This window comes from Phyllobates terribilis, unplaced genomic scaffold (assembly GCF_046119375.1).
Source record: "Phyllobates terribilis strain yellow unplaced genomic scaffold, ASM4611937v1 Scaffold_5__5_contigs__length_657084704, whole genome shotgun sequence".
Taxonomy (NCBI): Eukaryota; Metazoa; Chordata; class Amphibia; order Anura; family Dendrobatidae; genus Phyllobates; species Phyllobates terribilis.
This window is the reverse complement of record NW_027362765.1, coordinates 119,797,657-119,816,608: the sequence shown is the minus strand read 5'-3', so window position 1 is coordinate 119,816,608 and position 18,952 is coordinate 119,797,657. Positions and strand designations below refer to the sequence as shown.

The window sequence follows — 18,952 nt, the reverse complement described above, 5'->3', positions numbered from 1 at the left end:
TGCAAAATTGTTGTAATTCAGCCACATTGGAGGGTTTCCGAGCATTAACCGCCTTTTTAAGCATCTCAATCGGAATAAGGTCTGGACTTTGACTAGACCACTCTAAAGTCTTAATTTTGTTTTTCTTAACCCATTCAGAAGTGGACTTGCTGGTGTGTTTTGAATCATTGTTCTGTTTCAGCTTGAGGTCATGAACAGAGGACCGGACTTTCTCCTTCATGATTTTTTAGTAGTCAGCAGAACTCACTGTTCTATTTACCACAGCAAGTCCTCCAGGTCCTGAAGCAGCCAAACAGCCCCAGACCATCACACTACCACCACCATATTTCACTGTTAGTATGATGTTCCTTTTCTGAAATGCTGTGTTACTGATGTAATGGGACATACACCTTCCAAAAAGTACAACTTTGTCTCGTAAGTCCACAGAATATTCTCCCAAAAGTCTTGGTGATCATCAAGATATTTTTTCTGGCAAATCTGAGAAGAGCCTTTATGTTCTTATTGTTCTGCAGTGGTTTTCATCTTGGAACTCTGCCATGCAGGCCATTTTTGCCCGGTCTCTTTCTTATGGTGGAGTTATGAACATTGACCTTAACTGAGTCAAGTGAGGCCTGCAGTTGTTTGGCTGTTGTTGTGGGGTCTTTAGTGACCCATTGGATGAGTTGTCACTGTGCTCTTCGGGGAATTTTGGTCGGCCGGCCACACCTGGGAAGGTTCATTACTGTTCCATGTTTTCACCATTTGTGCATAATGACTCTCAGTGTGGTTCGCTGGAGTCCCAAAGCTTTAGAAATGGCTTTATAAGCTTTTCCAGGCTGATCTCAATTACTTTGTTTCTCATTTGTTCCTGAATTTCTTTGGATCGCAGCATGAGGTGTAGCTTTTGAGGATCTTTTGGTCTACTTCACTTTGTCAGGCAGGTCCTATTTAAGTGATTTCTTGATTGATAACAGGTGTGTTAGTAATCAGGCCTGTGTGTGGCTAGGGAAATTGAACTCAGCTTCCCAAAGATGTGATAAACCAGTTAATTTATGTTTTAAGGGGGGAGCAATCACTTTTTCCTACAGCGCCCTGTAGGTTTGGATTTCTTCTTCCCTTAATAATAAAGATCTTCATTTAAAAACTGCATTTTGTGTTTACTTGTGTTATCTTTGTCTAATATTTAAATTTGTTTTGTGATCTGAAACATTTAAGAGTGACAAATATTCAAAAGAATAAGAAATCAGGAAGGGGGCAAACACTTTTTCACACCACTGTGTGTGCTAATTAATCAAATTTGAAGACCAATCACAATTGCAGCAAAAACAATCCGACATGCTAACAATGTGCATCGTCCGATGGACCAAATATTTAAGCTGTATTTATTAGCAGTCAGCATGAAAATACCGTCCTTCTAATGTCAGACTATAAAGTTCTATAACGGCACTGCCTGCATTCAGATGCTCATGACATTATTCATGGTCAGTATAATGGAGAGTCTCAGTATCACATGTACACCCAGCCTAGTAGTGGACTGATTCCCAATCAGAGGGAGATGCAGGATCTTTTTTCTTATACTATTTCATACTGTGTTGGTAGGACAAGGTAATACACATCCCATTATTCCTGACTGACAAGAGCATATAGGCTGAGACTAGATGATAAAACAATGTTTTCCCTAGTGCAGGACATGAGGGTGCTGCATAACACAGGAGGGGGGTCTCTCTGTGATCTCTATCCAGCACCTCCTCCTTGGGTCCTATATCACAGATAGAAAAGTAATCCTTGGTTTAGTAGTTGCATAGGTGTCATAGTGGTGGATGTAATATTTCTGTAAATACACCGAAACACAGACCATATAGCTATAGGAATCTTCAGCGTCCAGACATTAGAGAACGACAGAATGAAATTTACATTGAAGCCCCCAATAAAGAATTAAAATGAATAGAGGAGGGTGTGGGCTCTGTACTAGATTGCTGGTTAGTGTGGAAAATGCTTATAAAGACCGTCTAGTGTTCTGGACGACCTGTCCTGTATGACACACGCAACTCATTCATAAGTACTGATTATAGAGCATATATACATATATATATTTCATAGCAGCATTTTTCCTAGATCAGATGAACCTCATCCTAGTGCAATGGAAAAACACATGTACAGGAAAAAAAAACGCTCATAAAATAAGTGCTTTGATGCAGTTTCCTAAATGGGTTCTTAAAGGGGTTATCTGGGATTATTTTATTTCTTTTACTATGGGCCTACAAACTAACAGGCAAGTTGTCACTAACTACTTGCCTGTTGTATTCGGAGCTGGCTCAGAGCGGTCCCTGACGGCGATTCTGCTGCTCAACGTCAACAGAGCAGCTCTTCCTCTTCTTAGCTGCTCAGACAACAGGGCATGACTGCCAACATCATGCTGATTGACATCCGGCACCCCGCAGTTAGGCAGTGGGGAACCAGCTGTCCATCAGCATGACATCGGCAATCACGCCCTGTTGACAGAGGGGAAGAGAAGCCGTTGCTCTGTCGACGTGATGTCAGCGGAAGCTGCAGAATTGCCAGCAGATATCGGCGGCGAGCAGAACAGGCAGGTAGTTATTATTATTTATTTATATAGCATCATTGATTCCTTGGTGCTGTACATGAGAAGGGGTTACATACAAAATACAGATATCACTTACAGTGAAAAAATTTACAATGCTAGACTGGTACATAGGGAAGAGGACCCTGCCCTTGCCAGCTTACATTCTATAGGGTCATGGGGAAGAAGACAGTAGGCTGGAGGGTTGCAGCAGCTCCGATGGTGGTGAGGTGGCAGCATGGTCATTGCATTGCTGTAGGCTGTCTTGAAGAGATGGGTTTTCAGGTTCCGTCTGAAGGATCCGAATGTGGTGGTTAATCGGACGTGTTGAGACACAGAATTCCAGAGGATGGGGGATATTCAGGAGAAGTCTTTGAGGCGATTGGATGAGTAACAATAAGTGTGGAGGCAAGAAGGAGGTCTTGGGAAGACCAGAGATTATGTGAGGGAAGATATTGGGAGATTAGTTTGGAGATATACAGAGGAGAAAGGTTATGGATGGCTTTGTAGGTCAGTGTTAGTAATTTGAACTGGATATGCTGGGGAATTGGGAGCCAGTGAAGGGATTTGCAAAGGGATGTAGCAGAGGAGTAGCGAGGCGAGAGATGAACTAGTCGGGCAGCAGAGTTAAGCATGGACTAGAGAGGTGCAAGAGTGTTAGCAGAAAGGCCACAGAGGAGGATGTTGTAGTAGTCGACGTCTGTGATGATGAGGGCATGCACAAGCATTTTAGTAGACTGAGGGTCTAGGAAAGGACAGATTCTTTAAAAATTTTTAAGCTGGAGGCGACAGGAGGTGGCGAAAGCTTTGATGTGCAGTTTGAAGGATAGGGCAGAGTCAAGGGTTACTCCGAGACAGCGGATTTTGCGGTACAGGGGAAAGCGTGATGTTGTTTACTATTATAGATAGATCAGGTGGGGAAGATAGGTGAGATGGAGGAAAAATAATGAGTTCAATTTTGTTTACATTGAACTTGAGGAAGCGAGAGGAAAAGGAGGATAAGGCGGATAGGTAGTGTTGAGTGAGTATGTTCTATTAACCCTTTCGCCGAGTATGCTCGGGCCGAGCTCCGAGTATTTACAGCTGCTCGGTGATATGGTTTAATCGCTCCCGTGTGCATGATTTGCGACTGTTTGACAGTTTTATTACATGTGAGGAATGTCTATTTCTTACACATTCCTCACATTAAAGGAAAGGGGGGATTGTTCCTCTGTGAAGCAGAGAAACAAAAAGATGGCCACACAAGTTCAAAATTGTAAAGAAGTAAGAAAATTCCTTTATTAACACATGTAGTAAACACAAATTACAAAGATAAATGCGGACGACAGAGTAGACACAGAGTGCTGGATCCACATGAATAAAACAATGTTAAAAACTGTGACACAGCGCCCGAAAGGTCAGCCTATACAGCAAGTGGAAATATAAGGGGGACAGCAACAGCGTCACATGTATTAATAAATATATACCCCTTGAAAAAGGTTTTCCTACCGAAACGTGCGTCGGGGTGACGGTAGCAGAGCCTGTCTGATGGCCTTACCCAGGTACATAGCTATTTTAGCTTATTTATGACCAATTGTTTGTATTACTTCCATATGCATAAGGGTTTTAACCCTTTTGTTTCTGGGTATTTTGATTGTGATGGGATATTATTGTTTTGGGGGTACAATTTGGAAAAGGTATTCTTGATGGGTGGTATATATTTATTAATACATGTGACCCTGTTGCTGTCCCCCTTATATTTCCACTTGCTGTATAGGCTGACCTTTCGGGCGCTGTGTCACAGTTTTTAACATTGTTTTATTCATGTGGATCCAGCACTCTGTGTCTACTCTGTCGTCCGCATTTATCTTTGTAATTTGTGTTTACTACATGTGTTAATAAAGGAATTTTCTTACTTCTTTACAATTTTGAACTTGTGTGGCCATCTTTTTGTTTCTCTGCTTCACAGAGGAACAATCCCCCCTTTCCTTTACTGTTACAAGATGATGGCCCGTTCTCTTTATTAGTCCTATATGCAATAACATGGGTCCATTGGGATTAGATTTATCTTCACTGTGTTGTTTGCATCTGTGTTTCTGTCTCTCACTACATTCCTCACATGTAATAAAGCTGTCAAACAGTTGAAAATCATGCACACGGGAGCGATTAAACCATATCACCGAGCAGCTGTAAATACTCGGAGCTCGGCCCGAGCATACTCGGACAGAACATACTCGCTCAACCCTACTGATAGGCACTCTGGGATTTTGGACAGCAGAGAGGTGACGTCTGGGCCATAGGTAGATCTGAGTGTCATCAGCGTATAGGTGGTACTGGAAGCCATTGGACTTTATGAGTTATTCCAGGCCATGGTTATAGATGGAAAAGAATAGGGGTCCTAGGATGGAGCCTTGAGGGACTCCAACAGAGAGAGGGTGGGAGTGGGAGACGCTAAATGTGCAGTTGGAAAGGCATGAGGAGATCCAGGAGAGGGAAAGGTCTTTGACGCCAAAAGAAGAGAGGATCTGTAGTAGGAGGCAATGGTCAACTGTGTTGAAGGCAGAGGACAGGTCAAGAAGGAGGAGGATGGAGAAATGTCTGTTAGCTTTGGCTGTAAGTAGGTTGTTAGTAATTTTGGTCAGGGCAGTTTCAGTGGAATGGTGGGGCGGAAGCCAGATTGTAGGTTGTCGAACAGCGAGTGAGATGAGAGGTGAGAGGAAAGTTCAGCGTGAACATGCTGTTCAAGGAGTATGGAGGCAAATGGAAGCAGCGATATGGGGCGATAGCTTGACATAGCGGTCGGGTCGAGGGATGGCTTTTTGAGGATAGGCGTGATTGTGGCATGTTTGAAAGCAGAAAGGAAGGTACCAGAAGTTAGTGATAGGTTGAAGAGATGGGTTAGAGTTGAGATAAGTGTGGTAGTGAGGTTCGGGAAGAGGTGGGATGGGGTCAAGTGCACAAGTGGTGAGGTGTGATTTGTAGAGGAGGCGAGTAAGCTCTCCTTCAGTGATGTTGGAGAGGGAAGTTATGGGGTAAAGGCATTGATCTGGTATACAAAGGGGTTGTGGTGGTCGAACAATAAAGACTTGCCTTGTTTGGTCGATCTTATTTTTGAAGTATGTGGCAAAGAACTCAGCTGTGACTAGGGAGGTCGAAGGGGCAGTGGTGGGAGTTAAAAGTGTTGAATACCTGTTTGGCGTTGTAGGAAAAGGAAGATATGAGGGATGTAAAGTAGGCCTGTTTAGCAGAGGTGAGGGCTGATATGAATGTGAGTGTTGCTTGTTTGAATGCAGTGGAATCATCTTGTGAATGTGTTTTCTTCCAACGCCGCTCCATTACAGCTACCCTCCTGTTAGTTTTAGTTCTTAGGCCCTTAGTGAAAAAATAAATTAGTCTAGGATAACCCCTTTAACAAAGCAACAAAAAAAGCAGTTATCAATTGCAAGAGCGGCTGAAGTGTATATGAGCGGAAAGGATCAGTGATAGTCTCATCCTCTATATGCTGGGACAGTGATTGTACACATCAGAATTATTGCACTGTGGTTACATTGTGCATTATTCACCACTAATGTTAACTATGGGGGCTTATATGAACTCATAAGTGTATATGCGACAATTATGCGAATTGTGACCCTCAGGTCAATAATCAAGACACGGGATTAAGCAGCTATCTGGCGAAAATGATGTTTGATAATAAATGGTCCAGTTACAATTTGTCTTTTCTCATCTAGATCAGAAACAGTCAGCAGTAGAGGGGAGACATTAGCAAACTAGAAGTAGTATCAATTACAAGTCAATTCAATCTAAAAGGAAATACGAGTTGATATTTGGTGATTGTTCCTCTCATGATTTGTTGAATGTAGTCGCAAGGTTAGACATGAGGCGCTTTGTACAATAGGTTGTGACGGTCCTAATAATCATAGCCACAGGCGTTAAAGCACATGTAGATTTCATTTTATAGGGACAATGCATCTAAAGTAGAAACTTTATTTAGGAAACTTTACAAAAAATAGCCTCGACCCCAAAAATCTCCTTGTGTTTACAGCTCCAATGCAAACCTGTGTGTGCCCATGGTTACACATTATGAGAAAAACTGTGTGTAGTCTTATTCTGAAGTCATAATAACCTGCAGACCGTAGAAAAAGCGCTGGCGGAGAAACACGCCTGCAGTGGCAGGCTACACATGGTATGTTTATATGACCCAAAACAACAAGGAAGCAGAGATGCGTATAAATATGAAATAAAATCAATATTTTATTAGATTTTGACAAAAACATATTAAAAAGAGAACAGGAGAAGTGACAGTGAATAACACACCACTATACACATATCTGACATTATTCCCTTTGACTATGTTGGAATTGCAGTCTATCTTTGTCAATGGACTTACTTATATTTGTGACAGGCTATATATAAATTAGAAGCACTGATTATATTGTGGATTTAAGTCTGTCTGCCCCACACTTGTGTGATGTTTGTAACATGCTCCTAACATAGTATATCCTTATCTTTTGGAACCCCTTTTTTTGGGCCTAAGGATCTATTATTATATAGATTGTGTACTTCTTTGGAATTGTCTTTTCAAAGGACCTTATTTCATTGATTTTTGCCTGTGTGTAAACTGTTGGGGGTGTGGCACTCACTGTCACTTCTCTTTTTAATGTTTTTATTGTCAAAATGTAATAAAATATTGATTTTATTTATTTTATATTTATACGCATCTCTGCTTCCTTTTTTTTTTTGGGTCATATGTTTTTGGAAGTAGACTGCATCTTGTATATTGGGATACTTATGGTATGTTTATAGTCTGTAAACATGAAAACACATACAGTGCCTTGAAAAAGTATTTATACCCCGTGAACTTTTCCATGTTACTCCCACAAACTTAAATGTAGTTTAATGGGATTTTATGTGATATACTAACACAAAGCATTATGTATTTGTGAAGTGTAAAGAAAATAATATATGGTTTTCCAAATATTTAAAATACATAAATCTTAAAATTGTGACGTGCATTTGTATTCAGTCCCCCCTGAGTCAATCGATTGGATGGAGGTGTCTGTGAACAGCAATTTTCAAGTTTTGTCACAGATTTTCAATGGGATTTCAGTCTGGACTGTGACTGTGCAGTCCACACACATAAATATGCTTTCATTAAAACCATCCATTGTAGCTCATGCAGTATGTTTAGGGTTGTTGACCTGCTGGAAGGTGAACCTACGCTCCAGTCTCAAATCTTTTGCAGCCTCTAACAGATTTTCCTAAAGGATTGCCCTGTATTTAGCACCATCCATTTTCCCATCAACTCTGATAAGCTGACCTGATCCTGCTTAAAAGCATCTCCACAGCAGAATGCTGCCACCATGTTTGACGGTGGGGATGGTGCTTTCAGGGTGATGTGCCGTGTTAGTTTTCTGCTACAGATAGCATTTTGCATTTAGCCCAAAAAGTTCTACTTTGTTCTTATCTGACCAGGGCACCATCTTCCACATACTCATTTTGTCCCCTACATGGCTTTTTGCAAACTGCAAACAGGATTTCTTATGGCTTGCTTTAAAAAAAATCGCTTTCTTCTTGCTGCTATTCTATAAAGGTTTGTGTATACAACTAATAGTTGTCCTATATACAGATTATCCCACCTGAGCTGTGGATCTCTGCAACTCTTACAGAGTGACCATGGGCCTCTTAGCTGCTTCTCTAATTAGCGCTCTCCTTGCTTGGGATGTCAGGTTAGGTGGATGGCCATATCTTGGTAGGTTTGCAGTTGTGCCATACTCCTCCCATTTTTGGACGATGGAATTAACAGTGTTCCATGAGGTGTTCAGAGCTTGAGCTATTTTTTTATTTTTATAACCTATCCCTGCTTTATTCTTTTTCACAACTTTATCCCTGACCTGTCTGGTGTGTACCTTGGTTTTCATGATGCTGTTTGATCCCTAATGTTCTCAAATCTCTGAGGCCTTCACAGAACAGCTGTAGTTATACTGAGAATAAATTACACACAGGTGGACTCAATTTACTAATTAATGTGTCGTCTTGATGCAATTGGTCACTCAGGATTTTATTTAGGGGTATCAAGACTACAGGGGGCTAAATACAAATACACGTTACAATTTTCAGATTTCTATTTTTAAAATATTTAGAAAACCATGTATCATTTCCTTTACACTTAACAAATACTTGCTACTTTATGTTGGTATATCACATAAAATCCCAATAAAATACATTTAAGTTTGTGGGTGTAACGTGAAAAAATGAGGAAAGGTTTACAGGTATGAATATATTTTAAAGGTGCTGTAAATCGGCACAGGAACTGTGGGAATTTTTTGATCAAGACTGCAAAAGTGCTTAATTATATATTTTTTTAGATGCTTCTGAGCCACGAAATGTTCATTAATAGAGAATACACAAGTTTTTATTTATTCATTTTGCGGAGGTGGTCGGGTGCATTGAATGTGCCGACGGCAATGTAAAAAGTGACTTGAGTCTGGTGATGATGTGACATACAGAGGGGCAAGGATGCCTGAACCATCTCACCAACCACCATCAATGTGAATTCTGCTGATTTATTAAAAAGTTTACAAAAAAAAAAACAACATCTAAGAGAGAAGATTTTTGAACCCCAATCTGAAGGAATATAGATACAGCAAGTCCATGGTAAAAATCTGACACTGGGGGCGAGATCAGGGAGCGCTCGTCCCGTCACCGGCAGTAGAATTTACATGAAATACACAAAGTCTCACTCCACCTGCGCGCCGTTCATCAGAGATTTATGCCAAGGATTCTCTGCATTGTGTCTTGTTACTGGTTTATAATAAAGCGGAATAATACCACAGTGTGTTGTGCTACTGTTTTATATTAACCCTTGCAGTCTGCAGCTTGTAACAGATTGTGGCGTTAGAAGACAAGCAACTGATATAAGTCACAAGTAGATGTTCACATCTCTAGAGGGTCTTAGCACTGGAAACGTCACTATAAAGTGATCAGGGGGCAAAGAGTTTTCCTTTTTTTTGCAAGGTCCTGACACTCCTCCTACTTATTAATAGGTCGGTGGCTGCCTTTCTCCAGCCTGAAATGTCTGATAACAGAGGCAATAGACCAACCACAAAGATCATGGAGAGGAGACCTACACAGACAGATTTTATAGTATCATCTTTGATATGCGGCGAAGGGAACTCAACCACATCCACATCAAGCAGTCATGTTTGTTAGGACGCATTCAGTTGAGGTCACACATGTTGGAGAAACCAAAGCAGCTTAGATCAGCATGACGTCCTTCAGGTCCAGTTTAATTCAATTACAAAGCAGAAAGCAGTGACTTGTCCTTGTATTATTTTATATTGGCCCAAATAATATGGAAAAAAACAGCAACTCCTACTCAGTGGCCATTGTGGTTCATCACATGAACATGTCGTCATATCCCGGGGGTGGCAGATGATCAGGATTAGGCCTGTGAAGGAAAAGGGACATCATCACTAATTGTCCTACAGGCACCTCAACCTATATAAAAAAAATGAGGAATTGCTTATTTTACTCACCCAGGACGACCAGAACCAATAGGCCCAAAGGGATCAAAGCGTGCCCCAGGAGGCACCGCTCCAGGAGGAAGGAAACCGAGTGGATCAGGTCTGGGTCTGGTACGACCAGTATGAAAGGGATCCATGATCATACCCCCAGAGCGCCCTCTGTAGGAAGACAACAAGTGGGCTGTGTGTGTTATACACGAGGAAAGATAATTGACATCTAGCTACAACTACCACATAGTAGTCTAGGAAAAAAACATGGCTGCTTTCTTCCAAATACAGTATGAAGGCTGTTTTCTTATTAAATTAAGAACTATTAAAGAGTTATCCCCCAAAAAACATGTTATTCCCTACAAATAGGATAGGGGATAATTTGCTGATCGCTGGGGGTCCCAGCACTCAGTTTTCTCTGGCAGTCCTATAGAGAAAAAATGGAGCAGAGGTCTAGCATGCTTACCTCTCATGGATTGTGGATAACTTACTGTTTTTTTTGGGGGGGTGAGGGGGAATAACCATTTAACACTATTCTTTTTAGGGATATAAGCTACATAAAAACTTTAGTTAAATGTTACATTAGTTATCATTTATTGATCCTGTGTTACATCCTGTATTATATTCAACAGCTGCACTCACTATTCTGCTTGTGGAGTCACTGTGTACATATATTACTTATCCTGTACTGATCCTGAGTTACATTCTGTATTATACTCCAGAGCAGCATTCACTATTCTGCTGGTTGTTATTAGAAACAGTCAGAAATCTAAAGGACAGACCCCTCCCCCCTCCAACAGCAGAGCTGTGTAAACCTATATGTATCCTGGTGTCCGGGTAATAAGGGCATTAGGTATCATTGTGCTACTTATGGCCGGGGGAAGGTATACTGATGGATCAGTGCCAGATGTTGGAGTTTAGAAGGAATCTACTTTGTCCTTACATACAACCACATGGGCCGAAGGGAACTCACCCCAGGGGGTCCAGGTCTGCTGCACCGTATGGAAAGTATCCAGGAGGGTCTGTCCTAGAGAAGAGATGTAACAGAGAAGTGGAGGTGACTGTGAGCAAAGTAAGAAGAAAAAGTGACAGGAGGAGGAGAGCACATACCAGGGAGGGTGACGTGATGCTGGGTTCCGGGGGGGAATTCTAAGGGGATCATCATCAGCTTGATTCTTCTCCTGCGGTTTCTCGGCCTTCACATTCTCCTTCTTAGAGCCAAATAAAGGGCAGAAAAGTTTAGCTTCCAACTGGCGCTTCAACTCCACAGGATTTTTATACACACTGCAGAAGAAAAGGTGAACATATCAGGCACATATTTAAATCGGCACCTCGGATAGCTCTTCTGATACACTTAAGACTTTTCCAACCATTTTTCTCCAATTCATCTAAAATAAAAAAAAAGTAATCAAAATTTTAATAGTCATTCTGTGCCCACTTTGTGTATACAGCTCCTTTACAGACTAATGTGTCTCAATGACTACAAACAAGCCTTGTGTGGCCTGATCCTGCAGTCATGGGTCACTCCACTTCCTCTTCTTGACAATCTCTACTGATGGTCAATTATAGGCCCCCCACTACAGAGCCGGCGCTCGGACCTGTGGTACTGCCCGAGGTGGGTACTGTCTATGAAGTCCTCGATCTTCAAGGTGACATCAGAAACCTTGTCCGACTGAAGCTCCTGCAAGAAAGAAGCACAACGGTCTATTCCAGATCCTAATAGACCTGGAAACACGGAGTACACAAAGGACAGATTATTTATCCACACTAATCTAGAACAGCAGGTGTGCAGACTTTCGCAACCACTTTTATTGCTCACATGCATCCAAAATAAAGTAATTTTGCAGAAAGCCCTGATGAAAAATGTATAGTTTTGTGTCTACAGCTACTGTGTGTCTCCATGGTTACAGACTACAAAACAATTCCTCTGTAGTCTGATGCTGCAGTCCTGCGGAGGAATTGTGTAGACCGTAACCATGGACACACATTGGGCTGCAATAAAGCTGCATACACAAAACAAGGTAGATTTTTAGTCACAATTATTTGCAGTTGCTTTATTTCAGATTTTAGATGCAACATAGGAATAAATCGAAGGTTGCAAAAATATACTCACCTGTTCACATTGATAGTGTATGAGTATTAGCCTAAGCTTACCATGGCATTGACTATCAGGGTGTCCTCCACAGTCAGTGCTTTAAGTAGGATCTGTGATGTCCCGCGTCCATAGCGCAGGGTGTACAGCTCCTTGTTGTTGGCCCATCCATCTGGAAGCCGCTCGGTGCCCATCTCCTGAGCTCCTGCCTGCAGGTGAGAGAAGCTGTGGAGATGGGTGGATACATCATGTACCAATCTGCTCTCAACACTATCTACAATTGCCCACTGGTATCTGTAGTCACACAGGAGGTGGGGTGAGAGACATTTTTTACTAGGAGTATGTAGGTATAAAGCTATTTATAAGCAGTGAGGGGTGACAACACCTTCAATAACTTTTGGCCGAATGCTCATTTACAAGGAACTTTGCAGGCAATTAATGATGCCCAAACAGCGAGCAGCATGAATTACAGCCTGGCTGCCAGGTATATTATTATAAGAAATAAGAAATACTTTGAAGATCCAGCTGGGAACAGAGACTAGTACAGCACTGCCCTTGGCCGGCACTTCCCAGTGCTGATGCTTATAAATAGCAAAAGACCAGATCACCTCCAGCAGCGCTGGGAAGAGCCGGACTACTCAAATCCCCAGATATGGTCCACGGCCAGATCTTCAATGTATATTTTCTCTGAAATGGCAGAATTTACCTTGCTGTAATCGTGCAGCCAGGTTCCCTTTAAATTAAAGCTATTCCTTCCGATTCTCCCATACATATGCAAGCTGTGTTTGGCTGACCCCTTTTCCCTCCTAGGAATAAAAGAATTAGGTGTAGTGATGAGTGCAAGTGCTCGGTAAGCAACGAGTAGCGTGTCTCCATGTTTCACGGCTCTTAGACAGCGACAAAACATGCGGGGATTGCCTGGCAAACACGCGAATGTCTAACAGCCGCAAAAAGTGGCTGCGGGGACTCTAAAATGTCACTTGAGCACCCGCGATACTCAGTGCATACCCGTGCACACTAGGCAAACTCCAGTAACGAGCACTTGCACTCATCACTAATTAGGTGTTGAAATTCCACGTGCCTGATTTCTCAGAATGTGTCATGGGAGTCGGGAGGCCTCATACACATAGAACAACAGTCGATTGATTCCGCTAAAATTAACAGGTTAGTCTGACTTTTGTGTAATGTGCATGTGAGCCTTAAAGGGAACCTGTCACCTTGGGAAAACACTAGTGTATCTGCAGGTAAATAGCGTTACAATGCTGCCCAGGTGCCTTACTGAAAGTGCAGCTAGCTGGAGGAAAATAAGTATATTTCCTCCCAGGAGCCGCCAGCTTTTAGTCATAGAGGTTGTGCAAAGATGGGCTACAGTCACCGCTTAGTACACAGGGAGCGATGACTCTGAGCACGCCCTGATACTTTGATTGGCAGCTCGTTCTGCACAGATACACTGTAGAGCAGGCTGTCCATCAAAATTCTTTGGCGTACTTACAGCCGTAGCTCACAGTATAGTGCTTGTTGCGTTAGCAATGACTGTAGCTGCTCCCTGCACTACTTCTGTGACTGAAAGCTGGCGGCTCCCAGGAGGAAATAAGGTAATTTCCTCCCCTTTCAGCAAGGCAGCTTGACAGCCTAGCAACGCTATTAACCTGCAGGTTAACCCTGTATCTGCAAGTAAAAAGAATTTTCCAACGTGACAAGTTGCCTTTAAGAAGTTAGCGGGTAAATGTAAGAGTTATTTCTGCGCAGGCAGGGAAGACAGCTGTGTATTAGCAGGTGGAAGAGACAGCTATCTATGTGCAGGCAGGGAAGACACCTATTTAAATAGAGACAGGGATGACAACTATTTATAAGCAGGGAGGAGAGTTAGCTATGTACAGCAGGCAGGGGTGACATAACACTTTATATAGCCAGGCAGAGGTGACAACTGTTCATAAGCAGGGATGAAATAAGTATTTATACAAAGGCAGTAGTGACACAAATAATTATACCCAGGCAGGGGTGACAACTTTATATTTACAAGGTCCACACATGACCGAAACGTTGGCCATTGTACATATTGGAGCAATATGCTGACACGTGAACATGTATTCCCTCTAAAACAATAGATTTTATTTAGTTGATTAAAAAAACACACACCAAAAAATCCCGTGTATTAAAATAACTTGCTGTCTTATCAGAAGACAATAAAGGCTCCCAAAGTGATATGATGGCCTCGACAAGCCCTGATATGCCACTAATTAAATCCTGCCTAACGTGGAGGTTGGCATCCTAAAATTGCGTATTTGGCGCCCCCACTAAGCGACGGCTGTCCCTGTCTCTCCCTGTTAATCCCTATCAGGTGATCTAAACAGGGTAATAAGGTGACTGCCTGGTCTAATACAGAGTTGCTCCTATTTCTAATCAAAGTATACAGGAGATATTGATAGACATTTTGACAAAAAGAAAATTGATAGACTTATCTTTTATCATATTAGCGCCTCAAAGCGTTTCCCCAGCTGTATCTGGTTCATCAGGAGGCCGATGTAGGTATTAGGGAATCATGAAAGCTGGAGCTGCATGATAAAAGCTGCTGCAGGATGGCTGGCTCTAAGAGCTATGTCAGAGGCCAGGTTTAAATATCCCCCTTGTTGATAGATAGATCATTCCCCCACGCCCCTAAGAGAGAGCTTATCCATGTGTCAATAGGCTCCCCTGTCCCCAGGAGACGAAGTGCGCATGTCCTGTATGTCAGCACAAGAGGCTTAACTTTCCTGGCGTAGAAACCGGCGTGCCGTGCCGGAAGTGATGAATGCGTTCCACGCTGGAGCGCAGGGAGGCACCGCCCTCTCATGACACATGCGCTCGGCGCACGCCAGTGAGGCTGCGCAATTGATAGGGAGCATAGGAAGCTGGAGGAGGGGATACCTCCGGAGGTTTGACAGCATGAGCGCTCCAACCCGGAGTGTAATGATGCACCCGGGGGAGGTGGAGGGGATCCCTCCGCCAGATCAATAATGTGTGCGTTCCAGCCCGGAGCGCAGTGACCCGCCCGAGGGCAGCACAGCCGCACATAGAGGCATATATGTATACCAATGTGTTCTACAGTGGAGCACAGACCAATGGAGGGAGAATATAAACAGTCTCCCAAAATGGACAATTAAACCAAGATATTCATGTAGTGGAATACATAATTCAGTATGATACTTGATTCCATTCCCAAAAAATTCTATTTGCTCTTATCCAGTGCAGCCATGGATATACTAGCTTGTAGTCACTCCTAAAATCCGTGTTCACGTAACAGGGCGACAAAGATACTGCACATACTATCATATACTGTAACATATTGCCTTCCTTGCTGTAAAGGGAGGTTCCAGGGAATATATGTATGGAATGAAGGGGGGGGGGGGGGGGAGGGAAAGAAAGTTATTCCCATTAGTTAGAATATACCTAATGCTAATATAGGCGTTTTTTTGATATACATGCAGGATTATACCTAGAGAATATGTGCCTTTTGGCACAGTGATACACCCCCGGCATTTTATGCATAGAATGCCATAAGAGAGCAGCCACACATAGGGTGGAATAAAGGAGGATGGCAACACATAGGGTGATGATAGCAAGGAAAACTGTTAAGGACGGAGTAAGGCCAATCAGGAGACATGAAAGGAGGGGGGTGGGGGGTTTGTCACAAAAAACATGTATATGACATGTGTTCATTAAGCCCCTTCGGGGCCAGGGACTGCATCTAAAGATCCACTTGGATTCTTTCCTTAGGATTGCTCTAAGTTACTTCCTCTTGTTTTGGGTCTAATCACTTCCATTATACAAAAGGATATCTCTCCTGGCCGACCTTTATGCATCTCATTCATGTGTCGAGCCACCGGGGTGTCACGTTCATTACGAATGTCCCCCAAATGCTCCCCTACCCTTCTGCGAAATTCCCTTGTGGTTTTACCCACATAGTCTAAGGGGCAGGCACAGGTGGCCTTATAGACCACTCCTGAGGTTTTACAATTCGAGAAGTCTCTTATAGAGAATATTTTTCCGGTCAACGCACTCCCAAAGGTTTTACACGGCTCCATCCAACCACAATAGCAACAATTCCCGCAACGAAAATGACCGCATGGTCTTCTATCAAGCCATGTTGGTGTTTGTGATGTCCTCTGATATAAACTATGCACCAAGCGGTCACCAATAGATCTACCCCTTCTGAAAGTTATGCTTGGAGAGGAGGGAATGAGTCCCTTCAGGTTTGGTTCTGCTAGTAGTATGCCCCAGTGTTTTTTCAGAACTTGATACACTCTTTGGGACTGGCTATCAAACGTGCCTATAATCCTTGACACCTCCATCCCCTGTTCCCTACTCTTGTTGGTCAAGAGGGAACGTCTATCACTACTGCTTGCATTGATATACGCCTCATCCAATACCTATTGGGGATATCCACGATCCTTAAACCTCTGATAAAGATTATCAGCCTGTTCCTTAAAGGCACTATAGTTGGTACAGTTCCTTCTGAGGCGAAGGAACTGCCCCTTAGGAATGCCTTTTTTGAGTGTGGTAGGGTGGTGGCTCTCCCATTTAAGAAGACTGTTTGTGGCTGTCGGTTTCCTATAGGTGCTGGTGCTAATGGAGCCGTCTCTTCCTTTCCTGATCATCAGATCTAAAAAGGCAATGTTATGTTGCTGACACTCAAGTAAAAAACTGAGTGGATTGATAGAAAGGGCCCTTAAATATAAATCTGATCCTGATTTTAAAAGGAGGGAGAGTGCACTGCAGACATCTGTAGAAAAATTTCAGACAATCCTAAAAGAAAGAAAACAGGGGCAGTTCACAAAGGATTTAGTGCACTGTGTGCGCATCTATTCCCCCTCTGACCTCCAACTGGCCGTCATTTACCGACCCCCAGGGCTAGCCACCACTTTCTTAGACCACTTCACCACCTGGCTGCTTCACTTCCTTTCCACTGACATCCCCACTATCATAATGGGTGACTTCAACATCCCCATTGACACTTCCCACTCGTCTGTCTCTAAGCTCCTATCCCTCACTTCCTCCTTCGGCCTTTCTCAATGGTCTTTGGCAGCTACTCATAAAGAGGGCCACACACTGGACCTCATCTTCACCCGCCTCTGTTCCCTATCTAACCTCTCTAACTCACCCCTCCCTCTCTCTGACCATAACCTCCTCACATTCTCTACCCTCTCCTCTCCAAGTGCACAATCCCCACTCCACAAACTTACACACGCTCGCAGAAACCTCAAACACCTTGACCTACACTCACTCTCTGAATCCCTCCTCCCTCTTACAGACATAAATTCCTTACACAATGCAATGCACCACAATAGCTGCAGCTCTCGACTCGATCGCCCCCCTCACACATACCAAATCTCGCACAATCAACAGGCAACCCTGGCACACCAAACTTACTAAAGAACTGCGACGGGCCTCCAGGGTTGCGGAGAGGAGATGGAAAAGGTCTCACTCCATCGAGCACTTCATCGCATTCAAACAATCCCTAACTATCTTCAAGTCCGCACTCACTACAGCAAAACAAACCTACTTCTCATCTCTCATATCCTCCCTGTCTCACAACCCTAAACAGCTATTTAACACTTTCAATTCTCTCCTTCGTCCCCCAGCACCTCCTCCCTCTTCTCTCATCTCAGCCGAAGACTTTGCCTCATTCTTCAAGCAGAAGATTGACACCATCAGACAAAGCTTTTGCCTAAAGCCCGCACAACCCCTCCTCATACCTACTCAACCTTCCTCCTCCAAACCCCACTTCTCCACCATTACAGAAGGTCAAGTCTCCTCTTTACTCTCCAAATCACACCTCACCACCTGCGAACTTGACCCAATCCCATCCCACCTCATCCCTAACCTTACCACAGTCTTCATCCCAACCCTAACCCACCTCTTCAACCTGTCACTAACAACCGGTGTCTTCCCCTCATGTTTCAAACATGCCGCAATCACACCCATCCTCAAAAAGCCCTCCCTTGACCCATCCTCTCTGACTAGCTACCGCCCCATATCACGTCTCCCCTTTGCCTCAAAACTACTAGAACATGTCCACCTTGAACTGTCCTCCCACCTCTATTCCTGTTCCCTCTTCGACCGCCTGCAATCTGGCTTCCGACCGCATCACTCGACTGAAACTGCCCTGACCAAAGTCACCAACGACCTACTAACTGCCAAATCCAAGCGACACTACTCCATCCTCCTCCTTCTGGACCTGTCATCTGCCTTCGACACAGTGGACCATTCCCTCTTACTACAGATTCTCTCATCTCTTAGCATCAGGGACTTGGCCCTATCTTGGATCTCCTCATACTTAACAGACAGGACATTCAGCGTCTCCCACTCACGCACCACCTCCTCATCTCGCCCCCTATCTGTCGGTGTCCCCCAAGGTTCAGTTCTAGGACCTCTGCTCTTCACCATCTACACCTTTGGCCTGGGACAGCTCATAGAGTCTCACGGCTTTCAGTATCACCTCTATGCTGATGACACACATATCTACCTATGTGGACCCGATATCTCCTCCCTACTAACCAAAATCCCACAAGGTCTGTCCGCCATTTCATCCTTCTTCTCTGCCAGATTTCTAAAAGTCAACATGGATAAAACATAGTTCATCATCTTTCCACCCTCTCATTCATATCCCCCATCTGACCTATCCATCAACGTCAATGGCTGTTCACTCTCCCTAGTCCCACAAGCTCGCTGCCTTGGGGTAACCCTGGACTCTGATCTCTCCTTCAAACCACATATCCAAGCCCTTTCCACTTCTTGCCGACTCCAAATCAAAAATATCTCCCGGAT

At 43.5% G+C, this 18,952-nt stretch overlaps 1 protein-coding gene across 2 annotated transcripts in view; it reads right to left on the bottom strand.

Moving 5' to 3' along the window:
- Positions 1 to 9,091: 9,091 nt before the first annotated feature.
- The window catches only part of PSMF1 (proteasome inhibitor subunit 1), a 35,810-nt gene continuing 25,949 nt past the window's right edge, over positions 9,092 to 18,952 (bottom strand). The window contains exons 2-7 of one of the 2 annotated variants that reach the window (XM_073682851.1): positions 12,208 to 12,370; positions 11,652 to 11,734; positions 11,164 to 11,337; positions 11,027 to 11,080; positions 10,078 to 10,224; positions 9,092 to 9,989 (exon numbers count right to left, since the gene is read on the bottom strand). In XM_073682851.1, the coding sequence (XP_073538952.1) occupies positions 9,938 to 9,989; positions 10,078 to 10,224; positions 11,027 to 11,080; positions 11,164 to 11,337; positions 11,652 to 11,734; positions 12,208 to 12,370 (673 nt within the window). In that variant the 3' untranslated portion in view covers positions 9,092 to 9,937. The remainder of the gene's footprint in view (positions 9,990 to 10,077; positions 10,225 to 11,026; positions 11,081 to 11,163; positions 11,338 to 11,651; positions 11,735 to 12,207; positions 12,371 to 18,952) is intronic. The other variant, XM_073682850.1, reaches the window with a different exon arrangement.